General features: G+C 35.2%; 2 protein-coding genes and 1 long non-coding RNA gene across 3 annotated transcripts; 2 read left to right on the top strand and 1 right to left on the bottom strand.

The window, feature by feature from the left end:
• Nucleotides 1–1,763: 1,763 nt before the first annotated feature.
• Nucleotides 1,764–3,730, top strand: LOC145560062 (uncharacterized). The gene is made up of 3 exons (XR_014093079.1): nt 1,764–1,909; nt 2,571–2,700; nt 2,892–3,730. It is a non-coding gene; the product is annotated as an uncharacterized LOC145560062 (long non-coding RNA).
• Nucleotides 3,731–4,565: 835 nt separating this feature from the next.
• LOC145558672 (putative CoA ligase CCL8) lies at nt 4,566–12,786 on the top strand. The gene is made up of 17 exons (XM_081619980.1): nt 4,566–4,777; nt 5,464–5,633; nt 5,855–6,067; nt 7,514–7,712; nt 7,800–7,888; nt 8,092–8,163; nt 8,275–8,325; nt 8,457–8,564; nt 8,869–8,967; nt 9,152–9,244; nt 9,339–9,416; nt 9,691–9,792; nt 10,643–10,733; nt 11,612–11,685; nt 11,918–12,097; nt 12,245–12,298; nt 12,411–12,786. The coding sequence occupies exons 1-17, from the start codon at nt 4,639–4,641 to the stop codon at nt 12,456–12,458; spliced, it is 1,860 nt and encodes a 619-aa protein (XP_081476106.1). The 5' UTR covers nt 4,566–4,638; the 3' UTR covers nt 12,459–12,786.
• A 1,255-nt stretch (nt 12,787–14,041) lies between these two features.
• On the bottom strand, nt 14,042–15,871 carry LOC145558671 (peroxiredoxin-2-like). The gene is made up of 3 exons (XM_081619979.1): nt 15,623–15,871; nt 14,642–14,721; nt 14,042–14,550 (listed from the first exon to the last, which is right to left on the bottom strand). Exons 1-3 carry the CDS (start codon nt 15,775–15,777, stop codon nt 14,297–14,299), a joined length of 489 nt encoding a protein of 162 aa, XP_081476105.1. The 5' UTR covers nt 15,778–15,871; the 3' UTR covers nt 14,042–14,296.
• Nucleotides 15,872–18,352: the final 2,481 nt, after the last annotated feature.

Raw genomic sequence — 18,352 nt, 5'->3', positions numbered from 1 at the left:
CAGAATCTCTATTATGGGGATTTTTATACACCTATTATTGCTGTTGTTTCTTTCTCTGATGTTACATTTCACTCCATTTCATTGCCCTTTTTTCTTTTTTTTTTTTTCTTTCACTGTTGGTTTTTCAGGCTGTTTGCTTGTAGCTCAAAGCTTCAATTGAAAGTCCTCATTTCAAGCCTTTATAAATAAGCTGATATTGTCTTCTAATTAATTGCTTTTGTGGTTGTGCATCTGGCTAGGGTGTCACAACCGATCTGTATACTTGTATGTAGTTTTTATTAGTGTATTATACTAATATACTGATGTTATTTCTGTTTTAAAATATGGCACTTAGCTGGACTGTGTTTGCTATTATATTGTATTCACATTCCACTGTGATGCCTCAGGTGTTGTAATTTTTATATTATTATATATGGCAGTCTTTGATAAGTTTAATTATTTGTAGACCAACCACAGATCCTCAGTCGGATCAATAATCTTAATTTCCTTAATTCCTTATTTTACTGATATAAATTAGACGTGACATGTATTAGCAAATAATAACATAGCCTACATACTACATAGGTGCCTTGCATGTTATTCATTTATTTTGAATGCTGCTGACAGTTTCTCCACTCCCTATCCTCCTGGGCAACTATATATTGCTGTGAGAGGTACAATTCATATACTCAGGAAGCACATTGGTGGTTAGCATTTTTTCTGAATGTTTCTGGAGAAAATACAGTTGCAGGTCAGCTTTGGCTTTGGATGTTTGTGCCAGATACATTTTTCAGCACTCTTGCAATTGGTAAGACTTAGAATTGATGCATGTGACAGTAGACTTTAAAGATATTTCTTTTCTTCTGATTGCTCTACATTTGCTTATTGCCTTATCAGCTCAGTTGATAAGACAAGCTTGTGATTTATAAGATTTAGTCAGGAGCTTGGCTGCAGGTTACGAAAAAAGTGTCAGTGGCACACCAATATTGATAGATACTAGAAAAAATTATGCATTTTACAGTAGATACAGATCAGATGAGTACTTTCCCAGATCATATTGATTCAGAATTTCAGCCAGTTGTTGAGCCTGTTGAGTCTCTTGTAAAGAACAAAAAGACTGAAGCAGGTAAAAAGGATAAACAGAAAAAGAAGCTTAATTCCGATGTTGAGGCTGCCACAGGGAACCCTGGACCACTGGATTGTTCAATTGTCATGAAGACCGGACAAATGGTATGTTTTAGCCATCAATCTCATTTTGTTTGTTTTTTTTTTTTTTTTTTTTTTAATTAAATACTTTTTACAACTCATTTCCTAGTCCACATATGAATTCACTGTGGAGTGTAGACTGATTAACTCTTTGAATATAGCTGTAGGAATCTGTATTATTTGTTTAACTGAACTTTCTTAAAGAGTACACGGTATCTTTTTTTATTTTCATCTCCTAAGCTAGCTCAATTGCTGTTCATTACAGATTTTATATGTGAAGACAAGAATATGCTGAAAGCAAGAAATCACACACTGAAATTTAGGTTTGCTCATTCTGCTGATTGTTCATTCATCATAATCTGATTACACCGCCAGTCTTTTCATAAATAGGCGGGCTAAGACCACTAACAAAGAGACAGCACACCCTAGGGAAACTTCCTAGGAAATTTACAAAATAACAGCTACAAAATGACAGCTAGCAAAATAGAAACAGGACAAAACATCCTAAAACAGCAGAAATAAGAAATGAGCAAACATGGTCATATGTGACAACCATCCTTCAACAATATGCTTCTGAACATATATGACATACTTGTATCTTCTTACTGACATTATATGCAACTTGATTACAACAGTGAATGTGTTTTATGCAGCGTTGGAACATCATTTTTACCTTGCATAACATTTGGACAAATAGCTGAAGTACTGGACGAAGGGGAATTATGTAATGCCTAAATCTTTCTCCTCTAGTTTAGTTAATTTTGATTTTCATCCTATTCCCAATTTCCCACTAAGGTGGTGGTGAGAACCGCTACTCGTTTCAGATTATATCATCACTATTATAGGCTGCAATGTTTAATGTCAGGCCATAGTATCCTACCTAGCCAAAAATTGTCTAAATTGTCACGAGACGTAATCCTATCTAGCCACCTGAGCAGTTGAGCTCATTGAAAACAGATTCAATCCTAATGTTTGTGTTAAATTACTACATATCATAGTAAACCTGTTGCAATTCTTGCAATGTTATCAAACTGTAGTATTATTTTTTTGCACTCTGCTAAACTCTGTTGTGATGTATGATCTAGTCGCTTGTGATTGAGCTCATTGAAAACAGACATAACAAACTCCTTTTACGGCTGTAACTAATGAAAAGTCAGAATTTTCATTGATGTATATTCAATTTGCAAAAGTGTCTGTTAGACATCCTTGTACAGGAGTGAAGTTATTGAGACTTTTTCTCTCTTCTTTCATCTTTCATGACTCTCAAACCTCTGTTACTGAATTCTGTAAAAATACAGGACAGAAGCATAATTGTTTCATTCCGGCATTGATCTCTTATGAAGTGCTTCGTATTAAGTTATTTTTTCCATGGTTGATTATTGCAGCATCTCCAAGGGGAAGTTTCATTTACCTGTTGATGATGCCTGCTCTTTGCGATCAATGGATCATGGGCTCCTAATACAGGAATAAGCTGAGGAAAAATATGATTTGGTTGAAGCTCCTTACACTGACAAGGTCTCGCACTTTTTTTTGCTTGAGCTGCTCCCTTTGTCAGGATTACCGAGAGTTAAAATTAGAGGATTAGATCCTTCTCTAGGCATTTTCTGTTCTACTCCTTGATCAAATTCGTTCAATTGCAATGTAATTATTTATATTTGAATGAGATGATTTTTTTTTTTTTTTTTTTTTTGTGCTGTATGTTGTAGGCTGGAAAGGTATCCTGGCTCAACAAAAGGGAAAACAAGCTGAAGATCAGCAAACAGAGATTCCTCCAGCAAATCAGGAGATGATCAAGTAAAAAGAAAAATATATATATAATCTTGCTTATTATTTAGACATTATGTATAAATTTTTTGAGATCTCGAATAAGGCCCTGCTGTCTATGCATATACAATGCTAGCTACCTAAAACAGTGGTACTGTAATGGTCATCCTTATTCTATATTAAGGCTGAAAGGTAAATTGAAGTTATTATGTGTTGACTCCAACTGCAGCAAAGTGTAGAAGGGTCATCTACCTTACCTTCACTAAATGTATCCTGTGATGAGGAGCGGCAGACGGAGCCCATTCCAGAGTCTCAGCTGGTTCCCATTGTGCAGCAGTCCTTATGTTCTCCGGTGGTGCATAACAGTTCGGAGTGCATGAATGCCGCCCTTTCTGATGATAATAGTTATATGGGAGGAATGAGTTCACAGGAGATTGTGGGAAAAGTTTGTGATTTCAGGTTTCAGTTGTCCACTTTGCATTCCAGTGCCAGGTCATTGGGTCAACCAATTTGCCGTCACCATGCTATTTTTCATCCTCGGTTTAGGAAGAAAGGTTCTTCAGTGGATTGCTGTAGTTTAGTTCAGGTTGTCAGATGGTTCGTGTAGGTGCAAAGTGTGATCCCGGGCTTAGTGTGGACTTCAAGTACTCCAACTTGGCTCGAATAAAGTTTGCTCGCAAGTGTCTCTTTGTTGCTTTTGTGTAGTGTAGTTGGTTATCTTCGTTTTTGTTTGTATTTCTTTATTAGCACTCTTTGTCCAACCAAATGTAGCAAATTATCATTTCCCACACTCCAACTATATTGTCCAAACTCTGAAGGTCTCAATATACATCGATGTATATGTAACTCGGATAAGTTCCCACATACTTCAACAACCTATTCCCTCAATTTCAAAATAAATGTTTCATTGTGACCGTCACATTTGCTAATGTAGAACTTTAAACAATAACATCTTTAGTTATCAACATTGTAAGTATAAATTATACAAAAAATTGATTTTCTTTAACACTAAGGTGATTCTAGCAAGTATCCATACGAGTCGTATTGATCTTATATAAGCTTTTTATATAATATAAAAAGAACATAATTAGCATCATAACTTTATAAAAAATAATTTTTTAAAAGGTAAGAAGGAAACTCACTGAAGGAGCAAACAAGGGAAATTACAAGAAAATACAAATTTATCACATTGATAAACAAATTTTGTTAGTCAAATGGATAAAACTATAAATAAATCAATAATTTTTTTTATCTAATTTGGACCCACAATTGTTAATATAATTACAAAAAATGTCATATTGACTAGACATTTTTTCAAATGTTTACAAGTTTAACACTTGATAAACGAATTTTGTTTGCTCAAATCAAGATAATAAACTGACTCCCCCTTAGACGACTAGAGCACGGGAATATAACTATATAAGGTAGAAAGCGATACCACTTCTGTAGCTTCCACGACTCGACCACCTCAACCGACTTTTTAAATAGCGGATGTACAATACTTATGCAATAATACTCCACAGTCACTATTTATGGGGTATAAAGACTAGACGGTGGTGCCAAACTAACCATAATTGTATGCTTATTAAATTGCGAGGGAAAACTATCAACTACCCCCAAACAATAGTCACATTAATTTTAGACCCTTGTTTTTGAGGCCTTGACTGGTGAGGGTGGTGAGCTAATTTCATGACAACATTTAATAGGATTTTCAATCATTTTTCCCCCTTAAATAAATGTCGTCTTCATCTCAATTTCCCATGTTTCTTCTTTCCTTTTTCTCGAATCAACTCTTCTTCTTGCTCCTCTCATTCTTGTCTTTATTCAAGTAAGCTATTTTTCTCCAATTTCTTGTCTTTTCTGGGTGTTTTCAATCATGCAGATAACGTGTTCGATGAATTGCATGCCTTTGTTTTCTGATTTAATTGCTGTTTTCTGATTAGGGAATTGATCATTACCAAGTTTGGAAATTTGGGTTTTTTTCTTTTTGTTTTTTTTTTTGTTTTTTTTTTTTTTTTTTTTTTTTTTTTGTGTGAATTGTATGTCAGCAGAATTCAGAATATATAGGATGTGATTGTGTAACTTTCTTTACATTTAATGGGGTTGAAATTGGTTGTTTTCATTCTAGTCTTTTCTTGGGCATTTGGGTTGTAATCTGCTTGATTCTGTCATAAATTTGACATGCAGGGAATTGGTAATTTCTTATTTTCATGCCTTAGGCTCTGGTTTTCATGTGCTAGTTACACAAATGATCACAATTTGAAGTAAATGATGTATGAGATAAAACTGTATGTTTGTAGTGAATTGAGAATGTACTACATTATTGAATTGTCGAAAACAAACTAAACTGCTGTTGAGCTAATGGATAAATCCACCTAAGTATGTTGTGTGATCTTAAAAAAATGTAATGAAGGGTTGTTAAAATAAATACAATCTTACAAAGAGATTGTTGCAGTTGGATAACTTGACAAATGTTCTCTTCAATTAATTATTTTTTCATGTCTATGTGTATAGCATTGAGTTCAAGTTCTATCATGGAGGTGGTTAAAGCCGTTGCAATTCAGTGCTCTTCAGCTAGTAACAATGTCGCTATAAGAGCTGATAGAAAAAGTTACAGCTACAAGCAACTCATCTTGTCTGCAGAAAGGATATCTAGTATTCTGTGTACTAGTGGCTTTCAAAGTGTAAGCTGTACATACTTTCATACTATGATTATTATGAAAAAAAAATAAAAATAAAAAATAAAATCTTTGTGAAACTGAAACTAATTGAATTACAGATGATCCCATTATGTTGGGTTTATGTATGTAAATGATCAGGGTTTAATGAATGTGTGTTTGTGCCTGTCTCTACACCAGATTTGCTACTCATCCCTTGTTTTTCATGATGATTTTCACTTAAACAGAGTTCTGAAGCAAAGCAGGTTGATCATGCTTCTGTTTCCGTTGATGGCCTTAAAGCCAGTAAATCTCTTGATGGGACTCGAGTTGGAATTGTTGCAAAACCTTCAGCTGAGTTTGTTGCTAGTGTACTGGGGACTTGGTTGAGTGGAGGAGTTGCTGTTCCACTTGCACTCAGCTACCCGGAGGCTGAGCTCCTGCATGTCATGAATGACTCGGTTAGCCCCTTAATATTTACCTTTAGATATGGGAAGATAGCAACATTTGTGTCCATCAATTCAATAAAATGCTCAGTAGATAACTAGAAATTAATTATACATGTTGGACTTCTGGGGCTGGCTCTTAGAAAGTTAGAATTTCTTATATATGCTGAAATGTCATCATACCTTATTTGTATGGGATCCATTGTTGTACACGTCCTTTATGGCTTAGCCTTTTACTTTTCAAATAAAAGGTAAGGACCAAATGCTGTCTTTTTTGTTGATTTCTGAAACTAGTTTATCATATCATACTACCATATACTCACTATCTATCCGCTCTCTGCACTCTGACTACAATAAAGACCTTTTAAGTATTCCATCTCTGCTAAAGTCGAGCATAAATTCTCTTTATCCTGACCTCAAACATACTTCCCTGTTGTCAATATGTTATTGGTGTATAGGTTCCCTTTGCCGTGAATATACTTTTCAAATGCATATTACTCTACCATGAAAGGCTTTTAAGCTTCAATTTTTCATAGATACTACTACTTCATCCTTTAGTAGAATTATTACAACTTCACCCTGTCATGTTTTGTTGGGAAGGCTGAAGTAATCATAGATGTTTTGTCATATAGTCTATGCAAGCAGTGAATATGTGTATGAATATTGGATTACCTTCTTTCGTTTGCTTGTTTGTACTGGACTACTGGCCTTACCAAAAGCTCTCCCGAATTTATATTAAGCTATCAACTGAAATTCTCTAAACTTATTCTAAATTTTCTGAAATTTCCTAGTTTTTACTTTAGTTTTTTTCTCTTTCTGAAGTCGCTGAAATTAAAATGAAATATATCAGAACTTTAACAAATTGAAGTTTTATCAATATTATTGTCATTATCACCACCATCGTCATAATATCACTACTTCTAACAAATACTTAAAATCGAATTAAACATTGACAACGAAAATGAACAACTAACGGTAATGAAATAAAATCTATATCAATGAGAAGTATCTTTAATTGAGAATGAGATGATGTATACGCATATTTTTCAAATTAAATGTGCATATTTTGTTTTTTATGGTGAAATTTTTTATTTTAACTGGGGAAAAATATTAAATATACACATGTTGTTCAAATAATATGCACATTATATTTGAGTTACAATAATAGTTGCACATTTTGTATAAATATATGCACATCAAATCTTTCTCATTTGACTTTAAATTATTTAGGGTATTGGATCTTCTAAAGTAACTGAACTTTTGTTATACCAAACGTAGCTGATATGATGCAGAATGCAAGCTATCTCAATTTATGACTTAAGTTGGCCCTAGAGTTCGTCTTCATACTAATGTTTGAAGATGGGTATAGGTTTTTAGCGTGTCAATCTGATGCTGGAGCATCTTGCTAACTTATTTCTTCAATTTTTAGCGTCTTCATCACTGTTTTTGTTAATGGATCAGGATGTCTCCATAGTGCTGAGTACTGAAGATCACCAGGAGCTTATGCAAACCGTTGCTTCTAAAAAAGCTGCTCATTTTTCTCTTATCCCTACAGTTCCAAGTTCAACATCAAAAACTACTCCCAATGGTCACCCTGAAAATGAACAGTCAGATGCAAACACAAATTTGAAGGGGTTTGAAATCCTGACTAAGATAGAAGGTGGTCAACTTTTTGTCAGGTTTGTGACTGGGTATTTCAACACCTAGGATATGATAGTAAACTTTGTATTTGCTTTCTCATTTGCAGAGGAAGATGCAGCATTAGTCACTTACACAAGTGGAACAACTGGTAAGCCTAAAGGTGTTGTTCACACACATAGGAGCGTGTTGGCACAGGTACTCATCAAATGCTCTAAATTCTCATTAATGGGCTTGAGGTGATGCAGATCTTGAACGACATGCTTAGGACTTATTTTATAATTCTTAGTGATGCATATTGAAATTATTCTATCAATTTTACTATGAACTGTCGTCAAATATATTGTTTGGTTAGCTTTTCAGAATCTACTTTTCTGTTTATCGTTCCCTTCAATTTTCAGGTCCAAATGTTGACAGAAGCTTGGGGATACTCTTCTTCAGATCATTTTTTGCACTGTCTACCATTACACCATATCCATCAAATGTGCCTTTTATAAGGCTTACTTCTTCTTCTTTTTTTTTATTTTTTTATTTTTTTCCCAGAATCTTGGTTTGTATAGATATCCTTAACTGTTGCCCCACATGTCCACGGTCTTTTCAATGCTCTATTGGCTCCCATTTATGCAGGTGCCACAGTAAGTAGCATTACATCCATATCTAGATTTTTAAGACATCTTTTATTTGTCAGGGGCCATGTCCTGTGCTACTGATACTCAGGCCTGGCATGACCTTTTCATCTCTCACGTTTAATTTTTTACAATTGAAGGTTGAGTTCATGCCAAAATTTAGTGTCAGTGGAATCTGGCAGAGATTGCGTGAATCATATCCGGTGGATGAGACAAAAGTTGATGGTGCTGTAACTGTCTTCACTGGAGTAGGTCTTTTTCTCTGGTCTTTAGTTATGTTCAATCTAATGAAAATCGTCTCAGGATTATAAATCTAATGGTTTTACAGATTAGGAAGACTTAAACAACTTGATGGTCTGGTTCTTTCAATAGCTATAACTGCTGTAAAAACCATCTGGTGATGGTTCATTGATCTCCCATGAAAATGCTCTGCCATTTCCTAGTGTGAGGCTAGGGCTACTGTAGATTTGATTATGTTGTGTACTTATGTGCATGTGGGCAGAGTGATTGTTTTATGTAAGAGGTCCTTATATTATTATTGTAATTATGTAGGTTCCAACAATGTATTCTAGATTGATACAAGGCTATGAAGCAATGGACCCTGATGTACAGGCTGTATCAGCCTCAGCTGCAAGGAAGTTGCGACTCATGGTAATTGGATCAACCTCTGTGTCATTCTGAAAGCTGTATGGATTAGGATAAATGATCTTGACCTTTGTGTTGAGATGAAATGTTGTCAGATTACACTGATTAGATCTGATTTTCTTGACTGTTCTTCGCTACTTGTGTGCACGGGAAAGTTTGTCAGAAGTAATAACGTTCATTTATCTTCCAGATGAGTGGATCCTCTGCCCTCCCTTATCCTGTTATGCAGCAATGGGAAACGATTACCGGGCATCGCCTTTTGGAACGCTATGGCATGACCGAGGTTAGTTTCGCACCATATGTATTACTTCCCTGCTAGGGAAAGGGCATCTAGTGAAAAGTATCTTTAATTGCCATTATTGTGGTTTGGCATGTAGTTTGTCATGGCACTATCTAATCCCTTGCGAGGCTTGAGAAAAGGAGGCACCGTTGGCAAACCACTTCCTGGCGTAGAGGTGAGTACTTTCTGGAGTCTATTTCTTTGAAGGTGTGTTAGAACTTTGAAGCCATAAAACCGTGTATTCCCCATCATTGGAGTTAAGGGTTTGATGTTGTTGCTGTGTTAGAATCATGATGTCAAGAAAAGTGCTGTGTTTGTGCTATGACATATATCCTTATCTATTTGGGTTAGAAACATTATGTATTAAGTATTAAGAATCTCTCCAGTAGATGTCAGGATCTCTGCTCTTCTATACATCTCTGACTTCTTAAGCAATTAATTAATTGCAGGTCAAGATTCTTGAAGAAGAAGGAAGTGGAAATGAAACTGGTGTTGGTGAGCTTTGTGTCAGAAGTCCGTCATTGTTTAGGGAATACTGGAAATTGCCTGAGGCAAGTATTAGCTGTAAAATGACTATACTGATCTAATTTGCTGCACAATTTTTAAGTTCTTGCTTATTTTTCAATCTTTATAAAATTTGCAATGTATCTAATAAAATAGTTATTGAATGCAAGAAAGGAGATCTATTAATGGTGCCTCTGGATCCTAGGATTTTTTTGTTTATGCATAACATTTTAAGAAAGGTTAAACTATAAATAAAGATGATATCATTGTTTTTCTGCTCCCTTCTTTGTTCTTTTAATCTACTTCGTTGAACTTCTAGACCTTGCTGCACCAACACTTATCCCTTAAGCTCCTCTCCATTAATTTTTTTTTTCCAGCTCTACTTCAGTGTTCGTCCTCTAGCTCAAAATGACAGTAGAGTTTAACTTAAGGTTTGAGGGTGTTTTTGTTCTTTGGATTGCTCTAGCATATGCATTGACCAAGGGTTGTCATTGAAGCTCAAATGCACTCTCCGTCCCAAAATAAAATTCCTGTAATACTATTTAAATGCTTTACAAGAAGTTCTTTTAGTCAAAGTCGATGGTTTAAATATTATTTTTCTTTTTCACTCTCCTTATCAGATGAACTCTTTTTTTTTTTTTTCCTTCCTCTTTATTATTGCTAACACATAAATTAAAAATAAAAAATCTCTATTTATCCACTTTCTATGATTTTATTATATTATAGAACTATTCTAAAATTTGAACCCATGTATAATATTTTGGAATGTTTCAAATCACTTTGATTTTATATTGTATAATTCTTAGATATTACAAAGTATATGGCATAGATTTGAGACCTAGAGGCTCTTTTTGGATTGGTTATTCATTTTAGTCTATTTTTCATCACTTCATCTAGGTAACAAAACAATCATTTACTGCTGATGGGTTCTTCAAGACGGGTGATGCTGTCACTACAGATGAGGATGGCTACTTTAAAATTCTGGGAAGTAAGTCACTTGAACTTAATATCCAACAAAGACGTATGTTAATCCATTATAGTCTACTTTTTTGTGCATTCTAAGTTTTTTTTTAAAAAAAAAAAAAATCAAATGCTCCCTTGATAAAAGTGACTATTGACTACGGGAGTGATCCCTTAGTCTTCTTGCAACTTATTGTGTGCTAGGAATTTTATATTTTCCTAATATAATTTTTAATAGGGTAAAAATTCAGAGTTAGTTGATGTTCTATGTAGCTGATTGATAATTTTATTAAGTTCCTGAAGATTATAAATACCCAACTTCTCTGGTTCTGTCATGTAAATGTATGGACAATTAGCCCTCAAGATGCAAGCATCTTACTGCTTGATATTATCTAGTATCACTGGCGATGCTACTCTCCTTTTTAACACTTCTTGAGTTGTTATATCAGTTCAATCCCTTGGTGGCACCATAGAAAATTATCTGATTGCTTTCTTGGTTTTCTGCTTTTCTTGCATAAAAATTTGGAATCTTTGAAATAGGATGAATAATCAAATTTTCATCATCCAATGATGATTTTCAGCATGTTGTTTGATATTCTGTATATGTTGTGAGACTTGTGACCATTGTTTACAGTGTTTGACACTTTCTTAGCTTTAGAGAGTCATATATTGTGCTGTGGACATCACTGATTAACTGCTAGTTTCTTTGATGGCCTTTGGACGGAAGAACATATTTTGCTGCATTTTACTTGAAAAACTGTCTTACTACTGAATCACATGCCAAATTTCAACATCGAAAACTGTTCATACTACTCAGTACTGAATCATGCACTCAGAAATTTATATCATTTTTACCAGTATCATGTTGAATAATAATTATAAGCTGTATTCTTTTGTTAAAATTAGGAACAAGTGCTGACATCATGAAAGTTGGTGGCTACAAGTTATCCACATTAGAAATCGAAGCAGTTCTTTTAGAGGTGAGTTTCATGTATACCTTTACAGCAGGGAAGAGAACGATATGATGTCAGATGTATAAATCTTTCTGCTGTTGAGGTGTTATAACCTTTTGGGTCATTTTTATTTATCCGGGTTAATGGGGCCTCACACTTGTTCTTCTTGTGAGACCCTGAAACTAAATTGAGTAAGAAAGTTGCTGATTCAGTTTCATAAAAAAATTATTTGTTATCCCTTAATTGGCTTTTTTTTCAGCATCCTGCAGTTTCAGAGTGCTGTGTATTAGGCTTGGCAGACCAAACCTATGGAGAAGCTGTATGTGCGATAATTGTGCCACCGGCTGAGATCAAGAAGAAACAACAGGAAGATTTGAAGCCCGCTTTAACTCTAGAAGAACTCTGCTCATGGGCGAAAGAGAGGCTTGCCCCTTATAAGGTATTGACTGTTCTTCCATATAGATTCCTATTGTTAATTTGCTATTGATATAGTCTGATTGCATATTCATAGTGTATACTGAACTTTTGATAGAAATCATATTTAATCTGACACTATTGCGTTTGTGATTGTCATTTAAATTTGAAGCTACCAACAAAGCTATATCTTTGGGAAAGCCTTCCTCGTAATGCTATGGGAAAGGTAAATGACAAAGCCCAAAGCCTTTTTGTTCCACCCTTCGCTCATGCCCTTCTATCTAGCTAACTTTTGTACAAGTGTAAAACATAGTATATAATTCGTGACTCGATTTCAGGTGAACAAGAAAGAATTAAAGAAAACACTATCTGCTGAAGGGCAATAATTTCACTAGTCTGTGCAATGAGCCAATGATAGCTAGTAGTTCTGGAAGCAGTCTCAGTAGGTTCCAGTTAAAGAGAAGCTCGCAAGTTATAGCTCAAATTATGTGATATTGAAGAAAATTATTTTCTCCAGGCCACTGTGTGACGACCAGACGCCGTCGACTGTGGCATCACACACCGGCAGGGAGTCCTATTTTTTATTGTTACAGGTGTATGGTATAAGAATCGATATCCAAAGGACAAAGAGTTGTTCTTTTTCCCACTTACAGAAAATTTTGTACTGGTATCAGCTTAATAATCTATTGAAGTGGGAAATTAATTTTACAAGTATCATTCATCTCGTTGCTTTATTGCTTAGCATTTATGTTATCACTTATCATCCTATACCTACAATCAACCACAGGCCTAAAGTAAATTTCTGCCAAATGAAAAATTTCAGCACATGTAAAAAATGCAATATACTAGTATTATTATTTGAGAACAGCAATTCAGCACGTGTCGAAAGCAATTATCCATGGAAACTACAAGCTAATGCCCTAATGGTGGAAGGTGGAACCACCCAAGACAATGTCAAAAGTGTAAGGAAAATCATTACTACGCATACTGGAAAGTGGAAACCCCATGTGAAAGCAATTTTTGAAGCTCCTTTCAATTTGGATTTTACATCACACCGTCCAATGTATCGGATTCCCTATACCACATACTACCTCCGTTTTTTTTTAGTTGACACGTTTTGACTTTAGCACTACTTACACACTTCTCTTTAACCTTAGTTTTGTGATTTATATGCAATGAAAAATATAGTCATGCAGGGTCTTGTTAGATTTGTCAGGGTATATATTTTCATAATATCAACTTTTTATAAATTTTGATTATCAATAATTGAAGATATTGACGGTTGAATTTGTGCATTGGCAAACGTGACTAAAGAAACATGTCAAATAAAAAGAAACGGAGGAAATATAAGATTTCACTTATTCACTTGAATAATTTTATAACTTATTAACAATTTTCTTCTTTTCTGTTTCTATGACTACATCATTTCATTCATGTTTTGAAATCTAAACATAATGCTCTCATAGAGTGATTAACTGATTACGACATTGTACAAACTCTCACAGTATTATCATGATTGTGTACAAACTTTCATAGTAGAATTATGATAGCATTAGCAATCCCAAATTCCCAATATCTTATCTATCCCAAGACACCTAACTTGGCTCACAATAAGATCATGGCACATGATAGGTAATGCAGGCATAAGTAGAATTACTAACATGCGTTTCGGCGGTAGAGAACGAGTGATGATGAAAAAAAAATTAGCCCATCACAAAACCATCCTAACATTCCTAACATACACGCACACTATGTAGTACAGACTACAGAGTATATGATATCATGACCGAGATCACTTCCCCTATCATGGTCCATAAGTGAGACGAGGTCATTTTCTGCATCTCGGAGATGAGGCATCAGCCTTCTGGAGAGGAACGGAGAATACAGACATCAAACCCTAAAAATTCATGTCGTCCAGTATTATGACAGTAAATTCTCTCAAGAGATATCATAATTCAACAATTTGAAAGAGAGCAAAGAAGAAATGATTCAAGTTAACCAGTAATAATAAAACGGGTTTCTAGTAGTGTACATACGAGCCATTTCCCCCACAATTGTTTCGGTTCCATTGAATCCAAATCGACCAAAATGATCACATATGAGGGTCATAAAGATACACAACATTATTATGCTAAAAGCACTACATAGTACAGTACAACGGGTAGAACTTAGAAGCAACAAACATCAGTTGAGCTTCTTCACAGCAGTACTACAATTTGCAAATTCACAAGGCTTTGAGAATTTCCTCAGCACTTGAGACAGAGAATTGCCCACCCGATTCAATATTTGCAACCTTCACCTTCAGATCATCAACAACGAGAGCATACCTCTGAGAACGGATCCCGAGTCCATGAGCTGAAAGGTCGAGGTCAAGGCCAAGGGCACGAGTGTAAGTTGCACCACCATCAGCAAGAAACTTCACATGCTTGTTGTCCGGGTATTGCTTGGACCATTCTTTCATCACAAAGTGATCATTCACTGATAGCAGAAAGAGAAACACATCACAGTCAGAATCTGAAGAACGAATTAAACGAAAATCATGTTTCTAACAAGAGGATAATTACATTACCACTGATACAGATGATTTCAGAGACTCCCTTAGACTTCAATTCCTCAGCCTTCTCAATGAATCCAGGTACATGCTTCTGACTACAATACAGAAAAGAAATTAGTCAATCCCACCACTTAAAATCGACACTTTAGAATACAATAATTAAAATCAAGAATCGAAATTCATTCACAAGCAGTGAAGCTTTAACAAGAAAAATGATAATCACAGTGCACTATTACCGCGGCATATAAGATCAGAAGAGCCAAGCAACCTGTTGAAACCCATTGTAACCCGTCCCACATTGGAGAAAGAGGAGAGGTGGTTCCAGTTATTCCTACTATTGTCAATTGGTTTTAGTGTGGAAGCTCCAAAGCCTAGATTGTGGATCAAATTCTACTCCTCCTTGTTCGGGTTGCCCATGCCCATTTCTTAAATTAATGTGAGACTGTCATCATAAAATTATTTAAAGGAATCCAAATACAAAATCTGGGTTAAAAATTACTTCAAAATTCCTTTTTTTTTTTTCATTTATCTGGATGGAATTTTTTTTGATACTACAGGCAGCTTATCATATATGTTACTCGATCAACCTCAAATACCCGTGTCGGATTCTTAACACTCCACATCCGGCCAAAATGGTGTGTATTTTTTTTAAACAAAATAGTCGATTCAGACACTTGAACACGTATTCATCAGATTAGCATATATTTAATTTAAACATAAAATCTGCTTCCAATTCCAATAAAATAAACCCATACTCACTGATCCACACGCTTTTTTAATTTCTTAATTAATAAATCAAATTTTTCACATTTATTACACATTCACACTATTATCATTTACCATTGAATTCATCCAGATCCAAAATTAAAGAAAAAACAAAAATCAAAACCCAGGAAAAACAAAAACAACAACAACAAATTCGATCAAAATATCAACAATCATAAAAAGGGTCAAATGAAAAAACAGAAAAGTCAAAGGAGAGAGAAAGAAAGAAACCTGCAAGTAGGAGTAAAAGCGCCGGGAACAGCGAAAATAACGACGGTTTTACCGGCGGCGAGAGAGTGGACGGAAACTTCCTGCCTTTGATTGGTTTCGTCGAGGAAAAACAGCTTTCCGTCGGGAATACTGTCGCCAACTGCAATGGGTGCCATTTTTTTTTTTTTTTTTTGTGAATTTCAATAAATTTTTTTAAGAGAGGTTGAGGTTTTTTGGGGGGTTAAATGTAAAATGTGGGGGTTTTATATATAAAGCACTGTTTGTATTTATATTTATGTTTGATTGTATTTATTGCAACTTCTAACCTTTTTTTTTTTAGCTACTCCTTAATAAATGGGATATTTAGCTATTTTTAAATGTTGTATCACGTCCGATTTTGTATTAGGTGGCATTGTGGTAATGTGCTTCTGTACTTGGGGAGACGGTGTGACCAAATAGTCTATATATAGGATTCATTATCTCTAGAGCGGGATAATACTTTCTGTTATGAAATATATAGAAATTAGAGGATTAAGAGAAGAAGGTAATAAGAGAAGTATTACTACTTTTATGTATTACTCTTGGTAATATTTTTTGTGTATCATACAAGTGAAATTACATGGCTATTTATAGTAGTAAAAACCACTATTACATTGTGGGCTATAACCTTAGAGGGTGGCAATTAGGGTTGGCTACTACATTAAATGTAATGAAGAAATTGGAGTGTGGACATTCACACCTTGACTAAATTAATTAACTCTTAACACTCCCCCTTGAATGTCCATACAGAATAGGGTATATGTTGCCTCGTTAAAACCTTGCTAGGTAAAACCCTTTAGGATAAAAGCCATAGCTAAGGGAAAAGAGTACAACAATATATTACTATATGCTTTAGTGTACTGCCTCATTAAAAACCTTGTCAGGAAAAACCCATTGGGATAAAAACCTGATCGAAGGGAAAAAGAGTGCAGTGCATATAATGCTCCCCCTGATTTTAACATAGTTTATGAAGACGACGCATCCCAATCTTGTGGACCAACCGCTCAACACTCTTCGAAGGTAGGGACTTTGTAAACAAGTCTGCAAGATTATCAGATGATTGGATCTGTTGGACATTTATCTTCCCTTCCTTCTGCAAATCGTGTGTAAAGAACAGTTTTGGGGATATATGTTTAGTCCTATCACCTTTAATATATCCTTCAGTTACTTGTGCGATACATGCAGTATTATCTTCATAAATGATGGTTGGACTTTCAGTTACTTCTTTCATCCCACATTCTTCTTGGATATTGCCGATCATTGACCTTAGCCATACACACTCACGTCCTGTTTCATAAAGGGCAATCAACTCAGCATGATTTGATGATGTCGCAGTTAAGGTTTGCTTTGTTGATTTCCAAGAAATTGCAGTTCCACCATAGGTGAACAGATATCCAGTTTGTGACTTGGCGTTTTGTGGGTCTGATAGATATCCAGCATCTGCATATCCGATGAGGGTGGCATCTTGCCTTGATTGATAAAACAAACCAAGATCTTTTGTTCCTCGTAGATATCGTAGTAAGTGTCTTACTCCTTTCCAGTGTCTCTTCGTTGGTGCGTTGCTAAACCTGGCTAACAAATTCACAGAAAAAGCTATGTCTGGTCTAGTATTGTTAGCTAGATACATTAGAGCCCCAATTGCACTTAGATATGGTACTTCAGGACCAAGGACATCCTCGTTTTCCTCTCGAGGTCTAAATGGATCATATTTCATAGTCAAAGACCGAACAATCATCGGGGTGTTTGTTGGGGTCGCTTTGTCCATGAAAAAACGTTTTAACACTCTTTCGGTGTAGTTAGACTGATGGACGAAAATACCATTATTTAAGTGCTCAATTTGCAATCCAAGGCAAAATTTAGTTTGTCCAAGGTCTTTCATCTCAAATTCTTTCATCAAGTATTTTGCAGTTATTTCAAGTTCATTTGGGGTTCCAATGATATTCAAGTCATCAACATAAACTGCAACAATTGCAAACCCTGATTGTGATCTCTTAATGAAAACACAAGGACTGATTTGATTATTCTTGAACCCTTCTTTCATAAGGTATTCACTAAGACGATTATACCACATCCTCCCAGACTGTTTCAATCCATAAAGTGACCTTTTTAATTTTATGGAAAGTAAATGTCTAGGCTTGTGGTTTTCTGGTAATTTTAATCCATCTGGGACTTTCATATAAATATCTGTATCGAGTGACCCATATAAATATGCGGTTACTACATCCATTAATCGCATCTTTAGTCCTTCTGAGACTGTCAAGCTTACCAGAAATCTTAACGTAGTTGCATCAACTACGGGAGAATATGTCTCCTCATAATCAATCCCTGGAATTTGAGAAAAACCTTGGGCTACAAGTCTTGCCTTGTATCTAACAATTTCATTTTTCTCATTTCGTTTTCTCACAAATACCCACTTGTATCCAACTGGCTTTACACCTTCTGGTGTAAGGGTTATTTTTCCAAACACTTCTCGTTTTTCGAGTGACTTTAACTCTGTCTGCATTGCCTCTTTCCATTTTGGCCAATCATGCCTGCAACGACATTCTTCCACTGTTCTTGGTTCACTATCATTTTCGTCAGATGCCATTTCAATTGCAATGGAATATGCAAATATTTCATTTACGATAACATCATTTCTATTCCAATAATTCCTGGTAGAAACAAAATTTATTGAAGTTTCATTGTTATCGATGTTATGGTCATCTTGTTCAT

The sequence above is a fragment of the Chenopodium album genome, chromosome 9 (genome assembly GCF_948465745.1).
Source record: "Chenopodium album chromosome 9, dcCheAlbu1.1, whole genome shotgun sequence".
NCBI classification, from domain to species: Eukaryota; Viridiplantae; Streptophyta; class Magnoliopsida; order Caryophyllales; family Amaranthaceae; genus Chenopodium; species Chenopodium album.
The sequence above is the reverse complement of the archived record's forward strand: the minus strand, read 5'-3'. Positions and strand labels throughout refer to the sequence as shown.

Excerpts from the sequence above, each read along its gene's own strand:
- LOC145558671 (XM_081619979.1), bottom strand. The coding sequence starts at position 15,777 with ATGGCACCCATTGCAGTTGGCGACAGTATTCCCGACGGAAAGCTGTTT. Across the intron at positions 14,722-15,622 it reads GCTTTTACTCCTACTTGCAG|TCAGAAGCATGTACCTGGAT; the intron begins GTTTCTTTCTTT and ends TCTGTATTGTAG. Across the intron at positions 14,551-14,641 it reads TGAAATCATCTGTATCAGTG|TGAATGATCACTTTGTGATG; the intron begins GTAATGTAATTA and ends TTCTGCTATCAG.
- LOC145558672 (XM_081619980.1), top strand. The coding sequence starts at position 4,639 with ATGACAACATTTAATAGGATTTTCAATCATTTTTCCCCCTTAAATAAA. Across the intron at positions 9,245-9,338 it reads AACGCTATGGCATGACCGAG|TTTGTCATGGCACTATCTAA; the intron begins GTTAGTTTCGCA and ends TTTGGCATGTAG. Across the intron at positions 9,793-10,642 it reads AATACTGGAAATTGCCTGAG|GTAACAAAACAATCATTTAC; the intron begins GCAAGTATTAGC and ends CACTTCATCTAG.